A 17,623-nucleotide genomic window follows, 5' to 3' on the forward strand; every position below is an offset into this window, starting at 1 on the left:
TTGGCGGCAAAAATTAGAGAACTTTGGTTTTCTTTTGTAGAATGACGTGGGGCATAAATTTTTTTTAAATTGCGAGGAATTCTGAAATTACAACCTGAGAGCAAGATTGGCGAAAAAGACAATCGCTGATGTTTCATGGACGCTAGAGACAACAGCATAAAGGGTAAAGATGAAACTCACTCTTTTTATTTGATTGAAAAACCGTTAAAGTTTGTAGAGGACCATCTGTAGGGACGGATGAAATAATGATTTATAATTAAAACTTTAGTATAAATTTTATTTTATTTTTGGTCACTTGATTATCAAAGATATGATTAACGTACTAAAGCGTCGATTTGAGGCCCCTTGCAACCATATTTGACCGTTGGAGGTATTAGTCAGCCATTACCACCGAAGGATGATGGTAACAGGGGAAGTTTAAAAAAAGAGAAAGAGTGAGGTGGATAAGGAAGAGAAAAAAAATGAAAAACTTTTATATATTACGATTAAGTTTTATTATATAGAAGGTTGTAATTTTAAAAAATAATTAAAAATATTTTTGTCGAATTTATACATGACTTGACAAGTAGTAAGAGATTTAAGTAGGGAAGATGAGAATGCATGAAGTCAGTATGGACAGATGGCTCGACAAGTATAGTTGCTTTCTTGACAGTTGTTGGGTAACACCATCTTTTTCATCTCATTATATATTTTTCACATTTTTTTAGTTATTGGGTTGGTGGAAGCATATATAACTATAAAATGTATGAGTTTTGCTATTTTATCCTATAGTTCAATAATTGACTATTTATAACTCCTTCACAATATATTTTACCTTGGTTCTGTCAGGCCCGAACATCCGGAGCTCGAATACTAAAAACTTTTGGGCCAAATGGGCCAGATCTAAAGGGGCGTTGGGCTTTCGGACTGAACCGGCTTGCCTGTGCGGGTCAATTGCGCTGGCTACCTATGGAAAGGAATCACAAACCCAATTTCCCAATTTCTTCTTTTACTCAGCATCAGATCTCCGTCTCAACAGGTATTTCTCCTTCCTCTCTAAGCCCTCTCACTTCTTCTTGTTCTTGATTGCTTGGGGAACAAAGTTCAAAGCCGAAAACGGAAACTTTTCTGTTAGATTGCTTTAGTTCTTAGTAAGATGAAAGACTAAGCTCGACTATTGAGTAGCTTTAGCTGGTTTCATCAAGTGAAGAGGATTTTAGTTGTGTTTACTAACTGCTGTGTTTTGGTTGGTGGGTTTTTTAGATGATAGTGATTTTGGCTGTTCATAGTTGATTTCTGTAATAAGCTTAAATTTTGATATTTGGTTCTTTGTATTTAATGATTTTTTTAATTCCATTTTGAAAGTTTACGCGTTAGGTTTAAAGACCATTTTTCATTTCACTGGAAGTAAAAAAAAAATTCATATTACATAATTATAGATTTTGGTCTTGAGACATTTTGAGTATGCACCTGTGTTTTGTTTTGGATTAACTGTTGATGCTAATTTATCTTGTGAAATTTGAGAGGTTTATGAAGGAAAGAACCAAAAATTAAGGGTTTGAGTCCTAAGTTAAGATCATTTGTATTTGTCAATCCTTTTTAAAACAGGAGTTTGATCAGAGTGATTGTGTGATCTGGATTTGAAAGATTATTAAAATGCAGTTTCAATGTTGTCTTTTTCAGGTTGAATGTGATCTGGTGTTACTTAAGCTGGCGGGGCTACCAAGCAGCCAAATACTGGCCTCTTTTTAGGATTGAAAGGACCCCATTCTAACCAAGAAGGAGTTGGCTCTGCATCCCTCTAATTGAAACAGAGTAAGTAGATTCTATACTGATTCAGTTTTATGTAGAGTAATAGTAATTGATTATAAGTAATATCTTTTATTGAAAAAGAGAAAGGGAAAGCTGCATAAGGAAGAAAGTGACAATTCCTTTCAATTGCCATGTTAGGTCTGTTGTTATCTGTAATTATCCTTTGAGAAGGGCTTGTTTTAGCCTGGACTTTTAGCGAGCTGCATCCTCTTTTATAGTTGGTATTTTCTTAGTGGAAGGCACAGTCCTGATTTCTCTATTTTAGAAAATTAGCAGAAGAATCCATTTCACAAGGAACTTGATCAGGGAAGTAAATGAAAGTAAATAAAACTTATTTAAATGATAATATGGGTGCTTCCAGGTGATCGAACAAAACCAACAGAATCGTCAGTAAGACCTACAATGTCAGTATCTTTATGATGAGAAGTCTAAATAAATTTATACTACAACTTCAGCAATTTAACTTAATAGTCAACTCATTAATCAAGTATCAAACTAGCAGAGGCTTATCAACTTTTCCATCCATATCCCCACCGAGATAAATAACAGTTTCATTATTCAAACTGACAGGTGTATCTATAAACCCAAATAATAGCAAAATAAAGATAGAGATATAATAGTCTAAAGTAATCAAGTTCAGATGGCACGAAGAAGCGAGCACTTACATGGGTAGCTACCTGGTCCATATCTTCATCCTTACTTACATTATCATCAGGAGTCATGACCTCACCAGAATCATTCAAATCATAAGCACTTTCATTGAAGGGAAACATTGGGGCAACACCAGTGGAGGGGGCACAAATGATGAAGTTGTGAATGAAATAGAATTGCAATTTGAGATAGATAAAAGGTAAGCATATATGCTTTTCTATGTGTCAGTTAAAGTCTACAGCATAAATGACATCTTCTTCAGCCTGTGTTATCTTATAAACAGTACCATCCAATAGATTTCCAGCAAGATGAGGAGCATTCACAGTTCCCTCTCCTTTTCTTATGAAGATTGTAATGGAAACAAAACAATACATTAAGTAGGTGACATTTAACCTGAGGGATCTAAGGGGTTGTGCAGTGACATCATCCAAATAGACAATGTCCACTCCACCTACATACAATACTAGGTCATGCAACATTAATTCCCCTGAGCTTTTTCTGATGAATAAAAATCGAACTCAAAATAGGCCATGTAGAAATTGAGATGATTACTCGCAAAAAGTTCACCAGATAAATAATAATTTTGGGAGTGAGTTAGTTGAGTCATCTTCTGAAAACTCTGATACTTGTTGCAATTGAGAGATAGCAAAACATGTCAACATAAAAATTTTAACTACAAAACATAGGCAATTTTATTACTATAAATAGAGAAGTTTAGCTTTAAGCTTTAGATGTAATCAACTATGGCCACGCCATCAATTAATACCAAGTAATAGCCCCCATTTCTAAAACTTGTTGAAGGGAAATATAACTCTGACTTAGTAAACTTAAAAAATAAACACAGGGATATCATAATCTGACACAAGCATCCCAAGAGTCTGTTTCAAAGTTTCGAACTTTTGTGCCGTAGTGTCCCTCATGCTTTCGGGGCAAAAATCTATCCATAAAGGTTTGTGTGAACTCTTCCCAATTAAGTGGAGCAAAACTGGGAGGTCTGCTACACTTGAGCGTAGCAAACCAAATTTGCAATACCTCCGTCAATCTGAAACTCTTTAGTTCAATTGCCCGACGGCTAGAACAGCCTAGTATTGTGCAAATCTTATCCATCTCAACTAAAATACTTGCAAATCTTTGCCTTGATTGGTACCATTGAAAGATGGGGGCCTCAATTTCATAAAATCACTCAAGGTCACCTAACTTTCCTCCAATCCATCTCCTCATAGGGTTGGTAATCCAGATCTTCAGAGCTGAAGCCCATTATCTCTTCGGGGTATTGCATCCCTTGTCTCACAAACTCCACAAGCTCCTGAGCCAACCTTCATAATCTAGCTGCCAATTCCACCAGGGTGGCAGTGGGTACCATAGGATGTTTGCCTCCAGTGTCCTCTAAACTGGTATTGGCTCGCCTCTCATTGGAACTTTGACTGTTGGGCGGCTTGGCAGCTTGACCTCTAGGCCTACCTCTCCCACAGCTTCGAGGAGTGGAAGCATGTGGTCTAGTCGCAATGACATCTGGGGCATGAACCCTCTAGTTTCCCTCGAGGTGGTTTGCGTTCTAGGTGGCATCTCGTACCTAGAAGGCAGCAATCACCCTTCAATTTCACATCAAAATTATTAGTAAAGGTGACTTACTAAGACTTGGGAGTTCGTGCAGCCCCTTATTCATGATACATGTTGCAGTCAAGAATTTTGGATAAGACTCTACAATAATCTCGACATTCTGTTGATAGACTCGAGAATTCCTAAGACTCTTCTAACCCTAGGGCTTTAACACCAAGCTTGTAATGACCCTCTCCTATGGCCGTTTTCGGCATAAAAGTCATGTGGGCAAGCCCACACAGTTCGCCAAGTCTTTTCAACTATGTTTATCTTACTAATTAATTTCTTTTCTTTATTTCACTGCATTTTGCTTCATTTATTTCCATAACATAGTTATGGGCTTGCTCAGCTATGTGGGCTTGCCCACATGACTTGTGCGCCGGTAACGGCCGTAGGAGTGGATCTCACGCTTGGGAGGGAGATGGATAAAACTTTCACCTTACTGGAGAGATATTGATCGTACATAGTGAGAAGACCTAATCTGTAAACCAGTTCCATGGAATAAATGGAATTGGAGGGTCCAAATTGTTTCATGGCATACGGGGAGCCAAGGTGAAGTGTGTTTGGATGCGAGAACACCGCATGTATCCTCAAAGCTACCTTGCAAAACCAGCCATAGTCAATTTTTTTCTCTAGAGAGTGATTAATAGGCATTGGTGAAAGTGGAATAAGAAGAAAAAAACCTTTATTTGGTAGAGTTAAAAAATAAAAAGAAGATGAAAATTATATTATTTTATCGTTATAATATCCTTTGTAACTTAAGATAAATTTTTAAATGTAATAATAATGGACAATCTTGTAAATATGTAACACTTGACGCACTCCTCTTTCATTTTCTTTCCTCTAATTTTTTTAATTTGGAATTGTTTGTTTTTTAAATAAAGATGAAAAATGATAAATTCTTCTATTTTATATCTTCTCACATTTCTATCTTACCAAGTACTAGTAAAAATAATTTTCTTTCCACTTTTTCACCCATCCCCTTTCATCCTCTCACTGTCTACTTTATCTCGCAAAGCATAGCTCTTATCGTCCTCTTTTCAAGCAAATTAAATCCCAAAATAACATTGATAAAAGTACAAAAAAGATCCAAATCAGGGCCTTTCCATAAATTAAGTTAAAATCACTATTTCTTAGCCCAATGTAAAAAGGAAACCTTATTGATCAATCTCTCAAAATATCTCCTCCATCACTTTCCCCTTTTTAGTCCCTGTAATTTATTTACTTCCACTTTTCCTTTTGCTTCTTATCATCACTCATCGCCTGTATGTAGACCAAATTTTAGTTGTATATTATTTTGTTAGAATATGTATATGAATTTAATTTATTTTATTACTATTACTAAGCCCTAGATCAAATTTTAGCACTTTTCTGGAGTTATGTTTGCAGGATATTGTTGTGCACCTAATGACAATTTTGCATTTCATCTTAACTTTCTTTGTTTGTTGAGATTTTGATTTATACTGTGAAATTAAATTTGAGGTAATTTTATGTACATTGATTAAATGAGACGGGAAATGAAAGTTTTGACTGTTTTTTGTTTGGTTTTGTTTTTGAATGAAATGAAATTCTTAATTGAAAGTAACTGAGCTAAGCAGTCCGTTTAGGCCCAGTGGACTTGGGGCTTCGTGTAATTAGAAAAATATTGGAATTATAATCAACTTTATAGCTTTATGTCTTTAGGATAGGTGTTTAGTTAATTTTTTGTTTTGGATTTTAGGTTGTTTGGCAGAATATTTTTGTTCCTGTATCTGTTTGGCTGTTGAGATTTATATGCAAGTCAGAGGAAAACAACATTGCGAAAAGGATTAAATGGAAAATGGGGATGCTAAGATTATGCAGACTAGAGAAATGGGTAGCTCATGGTTTGATTTTGAAAGATATCCAAATCTGGAATCCTTTTTCTAGCTCACCTTTGTTCGATATTTTTTTATATATTTAAATTAAAAGTGCCCATTAAAGAATTTTTATTTTGAATGTGTATCTCTGCAATAAAATTGGATATTTGATCTTTCGTTTGGTATTTTTCTGGAAAACATGATAAGTATATTATTTTTAGGGCAGATTCATTTTCCTTAATCTAGCTACTGATGGTTTCTCTTGTGTTTTACATGTTCTAATATTTCTTGTTTGACATAATTGTTTTGCAGGTTGCATGGATTTCTCTGCTTAAAGTGTTCAGTAGAGAAATAGTGCAACTTTGATTTGGAGCTTCATCCTGTGTTGTATCTGATTTATGTGCATAAAAGACAAATTTGAGATAATTTATCCACAAGAGTTGTGTGCTTAGTTATGGAATCATTGTGGAAGCTTTTATATTTACTTGAGCCTGCCCCTGTTACTCTCATGGTTACAGCAGTGGCTGTGACATTTGGATCTGCATTTCGTGCTCTGAATTATGGGAAAGAAATGGAGCGGAATCGTGACTTGTCAGAAGCATCAATTACTTTAGATAGGTCCCAAGCACTAATGATTCCAGTAATGAGCTCTTGTAGCTTGCTTTTGATGTTTTACCTGTTTTCTTCTGTCTCACAACTCCTGACTGCCTTCACAGCTGTTGCCTCTGTTTCATCCCTTTTCTTCTGTCTATACCCACATGTTGCCTATTTGAAATCACAATTTGGTTTGGCTGACCCATATGTGTCTCGGTGCTGTTCAAAGTCATTCACCAGAATACAAGGGTTATTACTGTTGGCATGCTTTGTTACAGTTGCTGCTTGGCTTGTTTCAGGGCATTGGATATTGAACAATTTGTTAGGTATCTCCATCTGTATCGCATTTGTTAGTCATGTGCGCCTTCCAAACATCAAAATATGTGCGATGCTTCTTGTATGTTTGTTCGTGTATGACATATTTTGGGTTTTCTTCTCTGAAAGATTTTTTGGGGCTAATGTCATGGTATCGGTAGCAACACAGCAAGCATCAAACCCTGTTCACACAGTTGCTAATAGTTTGAGTCTTCCCGGCTTACAATTGATTACAAAGAAGCTAGAGTTGCCCGTAAAGATTGTTTTTCCAAGGAATTTGTTGGGTGGTGCATCACCTGGTGGGAGCACAGCAGACTTCATGATGCTTGGTCTTGGTGACATGGTATGAAAACCCTTCTCCTCAGTATGGAGAAAGTAATATTTTTCAGCTTTCTTACTAGACCAATATTTGTTAGTATCTATCAAGGTATCCTTAAATCTTCTGTTTCATTGCTAGCTTGAAAAGCCTATTCTCATTACCCCTGCTGCTTGACATGATTGCTATTAGATGAATGAACAAACATGTCCTTGCAAACAATTTTGGTGTGCAAATGACACTTGCACAAGGAATATCATTGTTTTGTACTTATAGACCAATCATATTATTCTTTTCAAATTATTTGTTTGTAGAGACAAGCACTCGAACTTATGCGTGTGACTTATTGAGAGTAACAAGTGGCATTGTTTACCAGTTCTACTTTACTGCTCTGGCTAATGTCATCTTTTTCTTTTTATTAGAGGTTTTGATTAAATTTTTTATGTTCATGTAGGCCATTCCTGCCATGCTTCTAGCATTAGTCCTTTGTTTTGATCATCGAAAGAGTAGGGAAACAGTAAATCTTTTAGATTTACATTCCTCAAAGGGGCACAAATACATATGGTATGCGCTTCCTGGGTATGCTATTGGACTAGTGACTGCTCTAGCAGCTGGCATTTTGACCCACTCACCTCAACCTGCTCTTCTTTATCTGGTATTTTGTTATCACAGTTTTATTCAAGTTTATTTGTTCTCTTTATATTTAGCCTGATTTTCTTTTGGAAATATGATGCAGTCTTTGAGATAGTTCATATTCTCGTTGTTCACTAGGTCAAAATAAAGATGAGGGAAGCTGTTAATGAATTTTATAGCATTTTGGGTTCCTTGCAGATCTGTTGCACTTCAATAACCGTTTTAACTTATATTCTCAATCTTTTAAATGTAGGTACCTTCGACATTGGGACCTGTAATTTTCATCTCCTGGTTAAGGAAGGAACTAGTTGAATTATGGGAAGGAACCATGCTAAACCTCAATGAGAAGGCAAGACAAATAGAAGTCTGAGCCATCTCTTCATATGATCCAAGGCCACATAAGGGCATGCATAGCCATTTGGTTGTATATTCCTTTGAAAAGTATAGTATATCAAGAATTCAATGTTTTACTTTGTTGAATCCAACTTTGATTATGAAATATTTCCCCAATGGAAGGCAGAAAGCAAACTTGGTGAGCCAAGCTGTAGCATATTGCAAGAGCAATTATTTACTTTTTGATGCTCTCTGGTTTGCCATTTTTGCTCGATAAAGTATAGTATTATTATTTAGTTTTTGGGTTAGAGTACCATATTTGATCAACTACTCATATGCAGAAGCAAGAGACTAATCCTCCTCGGGTCAGAAATCAACTTCCTAAATGTATTTAAATTGCTTAGGGGCAAAATAAGAAGAAAAACACTTCAAAGAACATAATGGATGATGTCTTGATTAATAGTTAATCTATACCCCTAGTCCTCTCTCAAGGCAAACCGGTTGTGAAAATGGCCATACTTGTATGACAGTTTCATCCTCCGCATGTATTATGATATGTTAATAGAAAAAACCCATACTTTATAAAATTGATTAAACTCAGCATTTCATCTTTTTGTTTATTTGAACGACGTCGTATCAGCTCACTCTTTTCAAATCCTGTTGAGAAACAGGCACTCTCATTTCAAATGTTTAAGCGACACCGTTTAGGCAATCTTTCTTCTCCTCCAAGCTTTAGTCCATCTCTCTACTGGTAGAACCCCTGAATCTTTGGTTTTGCCTCTAAATCGAGTGGAGAATAGGGACGTCAGTTCGGGTAACCGCACTGTGTGGAGTATGCAACGAGAATCCTGTGTCCTACTTAGTCTCTACTCTCAATCGACTGCTTCAACTTCTTAGTCGACTGTGGTTGGAATGATCTCTTTGTTCTATCCTTTCTTCAACCCCTCTCCAGGTTCTTTTTCTTCTTTTTCTCTTTCCATTTTCACCGATGCCTTTTAATTTAATCAATCTCTAGAGAGAAAAAGAATTGTTTATGGTTAGTTTTCTGGGTAGCGCTGTTTCTCTACTGAACACTTTAAGCAGAGATATCCGTGCAACCTGCAAAACAATTATGTCAAACGAGAAATATGAAAACACATTGAAATATAGGAGGAACCATCGGTAGCTAGATCATTAAAAATGAATTTTCCCTAGACGTAATATACTTATCTTGTTTTCCGAGTACTACCAAATGAAAGATCAATTAAAAACGTTTCAATTTCATTGCTGAGTTACACTTTCAAAATATATATGAAATAGATATTGAACGGAGGTGAGCTAGAACGAAGATAACAGATTGAAAAATCTTTCAAAATCAAACATGAGCTACCCATTTCTCTAATTTGCATAATTCTAGCATCCCCATTTTCCATTTAATCCTTTTGGCATTACTGTTTTTACTCTGATTTGCTTATATAAATCTCAACAGCAAAACAAAAACATGAACAAAAGTATTCTGCCAAAAACAACCTAAACTTCAAAACAAAAAAATTAACTAATTACCTATTTTTAAAGGTGAAAAGCTAAAAAAGTTAATTATAATTCCAATATTTCTAATTACACAAAGCCCCAAGTCCTCTAGGGCTTAACCCAACTGCTTAGCGCAGTTACTTTGAACTAAGAATTCCATTTCTGGTCAAAAACAAAACCAAACAAATGATAGTTAAACTTTCATTTCATGTCTCTTTTTGTCAATGTATATAAAATTACCTCAAATTAATTTCATAGTATAAATCAAAATCTCAGCAAACAGAGAAAGTTAAGATAAGATGCCACACTTTCATTATGTTCACAACAATATCTCTCAAAGCATAACTTCAGAAAAGTGCTAAAATTTGATCTAGGGCTTATAAATTAAAAAATAACAGTAAAATAAATTAAATTCATATAAATATTCTAACAAAAAAAATGTACAATTAAAGTTTGATCTGCATGCAGGCGATGAGTTAAAATCTGAAGTAAAAGGAGGAGTTGAAATAAAAACTTTACATGGATTAAAAAGAGGTAAATGATGGAGGAGATATTTTGTAGAGCACTAACCGTGAACTTTATATAGTTTGAGAGGCTTTTTCACTCTGGTGATCAATAAGGTTTCTTTTTCTCATTAGGCAAAGGAAACCAGATTTTAAGTTATTTATGAAAGGTCCCAAAATTCGGATCTATTTGTATTTGTCTCGATGTTAGTTTGGATTTAATTTTCTTGAAAAGAGGTTGGTGAAGAGCAAGGCTTTGCATGGTAAAGTGGAAAGTGAGGATGGGTGGAAAAGTGGAAAGAAAATTATTTTTACTAGTACCTGGTAAGACAGAAAAGTGAGAATCATTTTTCATTTTTATTTACAAAAAAAAAAAATCCAATTAGAAAGATTTAGAGAAGAGAAAATGAGAGAGGTGTTGGTCAAGTTTTGCATATGTACAAGATTGTCAATCAGTTTTAACATTATATCTGAAGTTAAAAAGGGTATTATAATTGATAAAATAGTATAATTTTCATTTTCTTTATTTTTATTATAATGATAAAGTAGGTTTTTTTCGTTTATGCTAACAACATATCTTTTTAAATTACCTTTTTTTTTTTATTTCATATTTTACTCTTTCCAAATCTTTTAGGGAATTGGCATTCATCATTTCAAATATTTAAGTGACATGGTTTAGGCAATCTTTCTTCTCTTTCAGACTTCAATCCATCCCTATAACGGTATCACCCTGTTGGAAACCTGTGAATCTTTGGTTTCAAACCCAGTGGAGAATGGGGACATCAGTTCAGGTAACCCCACTATGTGGAGTATACAATGAGAATCCTCTGTCCTACTTAGTCTCAATCGACGGCTTCAACTTCTTAATCGATTGTGGCTGGAATGACCTCTTTGACCCCTCCCTTCTTCAACCCCTCTCCAGGTTCTTCTTCTTCTTCTTCTTCTTCCACTTTCACCAATGCCTATTAATCAATCACTCTCTGGAGGAAAAAAAAATTGACTGTGGCTCGTGCAGGGTAGCTCCAACAATAGACGCGGTGTTGTTGTCGCATCCTGATACGCTTCACCTTGGTGCTCTCCCATATGCCATGAAACAATTTGGACTATCCGCTCCCGTTTATTCCACAGAACCAGTTTTCAGATTAGGCCTTCTCACTATGTATGATCAGTATCTCTCGCGTAAGGTGAAAGTTTTCTCTGTCACTTTATGTGTTTATTTTTTAAACTTACTGAGTTAGAGTTTCATTTCTATTCCACAATGTTTTAGCCATAGATCATTGGACACGGAGGCTATCACTTTGTTAGTTGATGTTGTGGCCATGAATTTGTAGTGTATAGTACTAAAACTGTTGATTATGTTGATTATGCCTAAAGCCTGAAGTTAAACTTCTCTATTTATGGTACTAAAACTGTTTATGTTTTGTAGTGAAAAGTTTTATATTGACATGTTTTGCTATCTCTCAATCGCAGCAAGTATCAGAGTTTGAATTGTTCACCCTGGATGACATTGATTCTGCTTTCCAGAATGTGACTCGGCTAACCTACTCCCAGAATTATCATTTATCTGGTAAACCTTTTGCTAGTAATCATCTCAATTTCAACGTGATCTTTTTTGGAACTAGAGTAATCTTAAGTTCGATGTTCATTCATCAGTAAAAGCTCAAAGTAATTAATGTTGCCTCACTTAGTACTATATTGTGGGTGGAGTGGACACTGTCTGTTTGGATGACGTCACTGCCCAACCCCTTAGTTTCCTCTGATTAAATTTTACTTGCTTAATGTATTGTTTTTGTTTCCATTACAATCTTCATAGGAAAAGGAGAGGGAATTGTGATTGCTCCTCATGTTGCTGGACATCTATTGGGTGGTACTGTTTGGAAGATAACGAAGGATGGAGAAGATGTCATATATGCTGTAGACTTTAACCGCCGCAAAGAAAAGTATATATGCTTACCTTTTATTTGATCTCAAATTGCAGTTCTATTTTATGCATAACTTTATCATTATATACTCTGATGATTGGGGTTTATCAGGCATTTGAATGGAACTGTTCTAGAATCTTTTGTTCGGCCTGCTGTTCTGATAACTGATGCCTACAACGCTTTGAACAATCAACCTCCTAAACAGCAAAGAGAAAGGGACAGAGATTTTGTAGGTAATTTGCTTGTTGATGATGAAAATTATTGCATCATAATATAATCCAAATTTGTTCGACCATCTTATGATCTTTTCTGCTGACTTCATGCCCGCACACTGGTCATACACCAAACTAAATTGAGATATTTCTGCAGATACTATCTCGAGGACTCTAGAAGCTGGTGGAAATGTGTTACTACCAGTCGATACTACTGGTCGTGTGTTGGAACTTCTCTTGGTTTTAGAAGAGGTTAGTAGGGATACTTGAGAAATGACAAGGTGGATCATTTTTATTATTCTTTTGCTTAGCCAAATTACTGATTGCAAAGTCTGAATCTTGATGTAAACAGCACTGGGCAATGAAGTCTTTGAACTACCCCATCTTCTTTCTGACATATGTTTCATCGAGCACAATTGATTATGTCAAGAGTTTTCTTGAGTGGATGAGTGATGCTATAGCTAAATCCTTTGAAACTTCACGTGACAATGCTTTTCTTCTGAGGTAAGGAGTCTCTTTTTATTCAAGTTACTGATACTTGCTAGTATTCTGTTATTATCAATTTTGCACTACCTATATGTATTCCTTAGTTTGTAACATTTATATGTGCTTAACAAAATGCAACTATTATGAATGGCTATAAATTATGTTTATCCTTATTCATTTAGATGAGAATGTATTATGCCAACATTGCAGGCATGTCACACTCTTAATCAGCAAGAATGAACTTGATAAAGTGCCAGATGGTCCTAAGGTTAGTTGATTATACCAGTTTTGAAGAGCAGATTACCATGACCTTTCTCAGCCTAATATATTCAACTGTTGGCTTATATTTCTATTTTAGGTTGTATTAGCATCCATGGCCAGCTTGGAAGCAGGTTTTTCTCATGATATTTTTGTTGAATGGGCAGCCGATGTCAAGAATCTTGTGCTTTTTACTGAAAGGGGCCAGGTGACTTCTTTAGGATGTAGACTTTAAATTGATCATTTTTCTTAACTTTTCGAAGTCCAATTCATGCAGAGTTTGTTTAGAAGTATCTAATTCATGACCAATAGAGGTTTGTTTGCTCAGTGGCTGAAGGTTTTAAGCTCTTTGTCATTGTTAATTTCTTGTCAGGAATTATTTTGTATGCTTCATGACTGTCTAGTTCATTTTTTTTTTTAATTTTTCACAGGTTTATAATTTGTAGAAATTGTTTACCTAGCATGTATATTACTATGTTGTATTGTCAAATGACAAAATTATCTCTTCTGCCTCATTATATGTACTTGCTTATACTTTGACCTGTATATGTAGTTTGGCACGTTAGCTCGCATGCTCCAGGCAGATCCACCTCCAAAAGCTGTTAAAGTCATGATGTCTAGGAGGGTTCCTTTGGTTGGGGAGGAGTTGATTGCTCATGAAGAAGAGCAAAACCGGTTGAAAAAAGAAGAAGCTCTAAAAGCTAGTCTCATCAAAGAGGAGGAATCTAAAGCTTCTATTGTGCCTGATATCAGTTCAAGTGATCCAATGGTCATCGACACTAATAATAAGCACTCTTCACTGGATGGTATTGTTCTTCCATTTCCTAAAAGCTCATCAATGTAATTTTCTTCTGAGGACTGCTATACTTGTTGGGTGTTTTTGAGTGTTTAACCTATGTAGTTAATGCTTTTGTATTACATATTTTCATGTGCGTTTGAATGATTATCTCCTCTTCAAATTAGAAGAAGAGAGTGGTGTGCTTTGGGGTTTCACAACAAAGAGATATTATTGACATATGTTAATTGATTCTGAAAGGCCAGAAGATCTCCAAAATTGCTAAAATGCATTTACATGAATAATACCCTTGTACCTCCATTATCCATGTGCATTCCTGATGTAGCATCAAGTAATAAACAGGTCTCCTTAAATGGTTATGTGGTGATGTGATCTTTGTCATTAAAAGCTTATTTCAATTATAATCCCCTTGTCAATGGATGCAGGAGTTCCCCCTTCCCCTACCCTTATATATTTATTTTTTGATAAAAGTACTTGTGGTTGAGTTTGTTTATTTTCATTTTATTTTCATCGATTCTTGATGGTTTAAATTTATTTAGAAAGGAAAAAAATTCCGATAAGATTTTAGATAATAATAAACTATAGTTTCTTTCATCAATTTATCTCATTGAATAGTTTCTCTCCTCCCGATGAAGTATGTTTTGTGAGGTATATTCATGATGTATTTTCAGCTGCTTGATGTATCTTTGCATCCTCATGTGTGTTCTCGGCTGATATCTTTTAAACTGCTTGTACTATGCAGATTTAGGTCAACATGGAAGTGGATACCGTGATATTCTGATTGATGGATTTGTGCCCCCCTCCACTAGTGTTGCCCCAATGTTTCCCTTCTATGAAAATGCTTCTGATTGGGATGATTTTGGTGAGGTCATAAATCCTGATGATTATGTAATTAAGGATGAAGATATGGATCAAGCAGCTATGCATGTAAGTGCCTGCTTATTCGTGCCATCTGAACTTGATTACTTTAGACTGTTATATCTCTCTATTTTTATTCTGCTGCTCTTTGGGTTTAGAATACACTTGTCAGTTTGAACAATGAAACTGCTATTATCTCAGGTTGGTGGGGATATGGATGGAAAGGTTGATGAAGCCTCTGCTAGTTTGATAGTTGACACAACACCTTCAAAAGTCATATCTAATGAGTTGACTGTAAGTTGAATTGCTGAAGTTGTAGTATAATTAGTTTGCTTAGACTTCTTATCATGAAGTTACTGGCATTTTATGTCTTACTGATGATTCTGTTGGTTTTTTTTTTTTTTTGTGACAAAATGGAAGCATCCTTGTTATCTTTTGAATAAGTTTCATTTACTTTCATTATAAAGGATTTTGAAGCCAGGAAAATGGATATGCTAGGATCATAGGAGCATTCATCTTTTTGTTTTATCACCTATGGTCCTTTAAGGATTCCGTGGATGCCTTCAAACTTTAATGTTAGGATTTGAGTTTTGTATTTTATGTTCTTACATCTTTTCCTTTTGTAATTATTATTCTCATTATTTTTTCAGGGATACATGTCCTTTAAGAAGTCATTTTAGTTTCAATTAATATGTTGTACTTACATCAACATGAAATATTGAAATCTATTGCTTTATTCTGTTTCTTTTGTAGTTTTGTTACTGAACTTGAATTTGTTTATGTGTTTGTCTATGAAAATTTCAGCCATTTCTAAATTGTGTTTCATAGTTTCATTGTTTTGACACCATCAAACCAGTCAAGCTGCAATACAATGAGTTTTGCCATTTACTGAACCGTGTTCTATAATGATGGTCAGGTGCAAGTAAAGTCTTCACTGATTTACATGGATTATGAGGGGCGTTCTGATGGTCGATCGGTCAAATCAATCCTTGCACATGTGGCTCCATTGAAGCTTGTAAGAATATTTCTTGTGCTGGGCCACTATATAAAATTCCTAGTTATATATTCGCCTTATCATCTTTATGGGCTGTCGATGTAAATGTTGCTCATGTTATTTGAGCAAGCAGTCATTTTCCTTGCATGGCATGCCATTAGTTGCCATGCATTTATGTCGTTAGTATGCTATTATATGTGGATGTGCCAGCTTTTCGCAGGTGGTTAATCCTGTGAGGTGGAGCATGTAACAAGTAGATTAAAGGCATTGATAGCTGTAGGATAATAGGAGACAGTTTCTCCCTAAATCTGTTATAGCCCAATCAACTTAGATACACCTCTTTGTTGTTTATGCCATATTCAAATGCTACCACATTTTTCCATTTAGATTTTTTTTAATTCTTTGATCGGGTCTATTTCATGGAGGTGCCTAATTTGTTGTATTAAAACATTATTTTTTCCCTTGCAGGTCTTGGTGCATGGATCAGCTGAGGCAACAGAGCATTTGAAGCAACACTGCTTAAAACATGTCTGTCCTCATGTTTATGCTCCCCAAATTGAAGAAACAATTGACGTCACATCTGATTTGTGTGCTTATAAGGTATAAATCAAGAATATGTATTTGCTTAAGTTGATCCAATCATTTGAGAAATCAGAATTCATTTTCTGACATTTTGTCTAACATAGGTACAATTATCTGAGAAGCTGATGAGTAATGTGTTATTTAAAAAGGTAACCAATTTAATTTATCTTATGATGTTGATGATCATGGTTGAGTTATATTCAATCTCTGTCTCTTTGTCTAACATAACTAGAATTTTAGTTAGGAGACTATGAAATAGCCTGGGTGGATGCTGAAGTAGGGAAGACGGAAAATGAAATGCTCTCTCTACTACCCCTCTCGACCCTAGCCCCACCACATAAATCTGTTGTCGTAGGTGATCTAAAACTGGCAGATTTCAAGCAGTTTCTTGCTAGTAAGGGTGTCAAGGTACTGTTTGTTCATACATGTTTAAATATGTCACAAAAAGTAGATGCTTGATCTTAAACATCTTTTAGAGCCCAAAATCTTGAAACATTTAGCCCCCCCTTTGATATGCAAAGGTGTTTCTGTACAGGTAGAATTTGCCGGTGGGGCATTGCGATGTGGTGAATATGTGACATTGCGCAAGGTTGGGTTTGCAAGCCAGAAGGTGAGCAATTTGCCATTTTATGTTTGCTGTCCCAGCAAGCTGAGAAGACTATCATCCTGCTTAATTTTGTATCAGCCATATTCCGTGGATGATTATGTTCTTTAATCTCTTTGTTGCTTCTGTAGGGTGGGGGTTCCGGCACTCAGCAAATTATTATTGAAGGCCCCTTGTGTGAGGATTACTACAAAATACGCGATTATCTGTATTCCCAGTTTTATTTACTTTAAATTGCACAATGAAATCTGGAAATGGGGTTCACATGTTCTCCGCCCTTCAACTGGTTCTGCTATTGAACCACGGCTTTTTCTGGGGCTTATAGAGGATGGAAGGCAAGGTTGGTGAGGCTGCACTTCATCTGCATCGGTGCAGCCCTACAGCCCCTTCTCTGAGAAAGAGTATTCATTTTGTTTGTTTCTCTGTTGAATATTGTGCTTGAATATACCATTTACTTATCCTAGAAAAATGTAAGGTTGTAGGATGGTATAATTTTCGTCTTGCTTTTGCACTTCACTTTTTCAGAAGTCGAGGTATCTCAGAATCTCTTTAAATAGTTGCACTACACACACACACACACACACACACACACATATATATTTGCAATTCTCAAATTTGCTTTCCTTTTTTGGGTTCTAAGACAAATACTCAAATACTATCACTTGAGTGCAAATAAAAAATTTCTGAAACAAAGCAACAATATAGTGAAGCCTCGTTAATCAAAGTACTATACTAGTATGAAAAATGAAGAATGAATTTAAGTAAATTACATAATTGTATTTCTATTTATAACATTCAAGGGGAAATGTTAATATTTGAAATACAAAAA

At 35.4% G+C, this 17,623-nt stretch overlaps 2 protein-coding genes across 3 annotated transcripts; both read left to right on the forward strand.

Annotated features, from left to right (window-relative positions):
- Positions 918-8,344, forward strand: LOC18605579 (signal peptide peptidase-like 1). Of its 2 annotated transcripts, none has more exons than XM_007038650.2 (5): positions 918-1,018; positions 1,663-1,794; positions 6,192-7,131; positions 7,559-7,759; positions 7,991-8,344. In XM_007038650.2, exons 3-5 carry the CDS (start codon positions 6,334-6,336, stop codon positions 8,105-8,107), a joined length of 1,116 nt encoding a protein of 371 aa, XP_007038712.1. In that variant the 5' UTR covers positions 918-1,018; positions 1,663-1,794; positions 6,192-6,333; the 3' UTR covers positions 8,108-8,344. The 2 variants fall into 2 exon arrangements, with proteins under 2 accessions (XP_007038712.1, XP_017973004.1); XM_018117515.1 differs by lacking the exon at positions 918-1,018 and adding an exon at positions 1,148-1,229.
- Positions 8,786-17,330, forward strand: LOC18605581 (cleavage and polyadenylation specificity factor subunit 2). Its single transcript, XM_007038656.2, has 19 exons — positions 8,786-9,022; positions 10,783-11,004; positions 11,098-11,266; positions 11,553-11,649; positions 11,896-12,022; positions 12,116-12,237; positions 12,374-12,468; positions 12,569-12,720; positions 12,913-12,970; positions 13,061-13,168; positions 13,514-13,766; positions 14,499-14,683; positions 14,816-14,908; positions 15,531-15,629; positions 16,077-16,208; positions 16,295-16,339; positions 16,431-16,598; positions 16,726-16,800; positions 16,926-17,330. Exons 2-19 carry the CDS (start codon positions 10,856-10,858, stop codon positions 17,025-17,027), a joined length of 2,229 nt encoding a protein of 742 aa, XP_007038718.2. The 5' UTR covers positions 8,786-9,022; positions 10,783-10,855; the 3' UTR covers positions 17,028-17,330.

The sequence above is a fragment of the Theobroma cacao genome, chromosome 3 (genome assembly GCF_000208745.1).
Source record: "Theobroma cacao cultivar B97-61/B2 chromosome 3, Criollo_cocoa_genome_V2, whole genome shotgun sequence".
Lineage (NCBI taxonomy): Eukaryota > Viridiplantae > Streptophyta > Magnoliopsida > Malvales > Malvaceae > Theobroma > Theobroma cacao.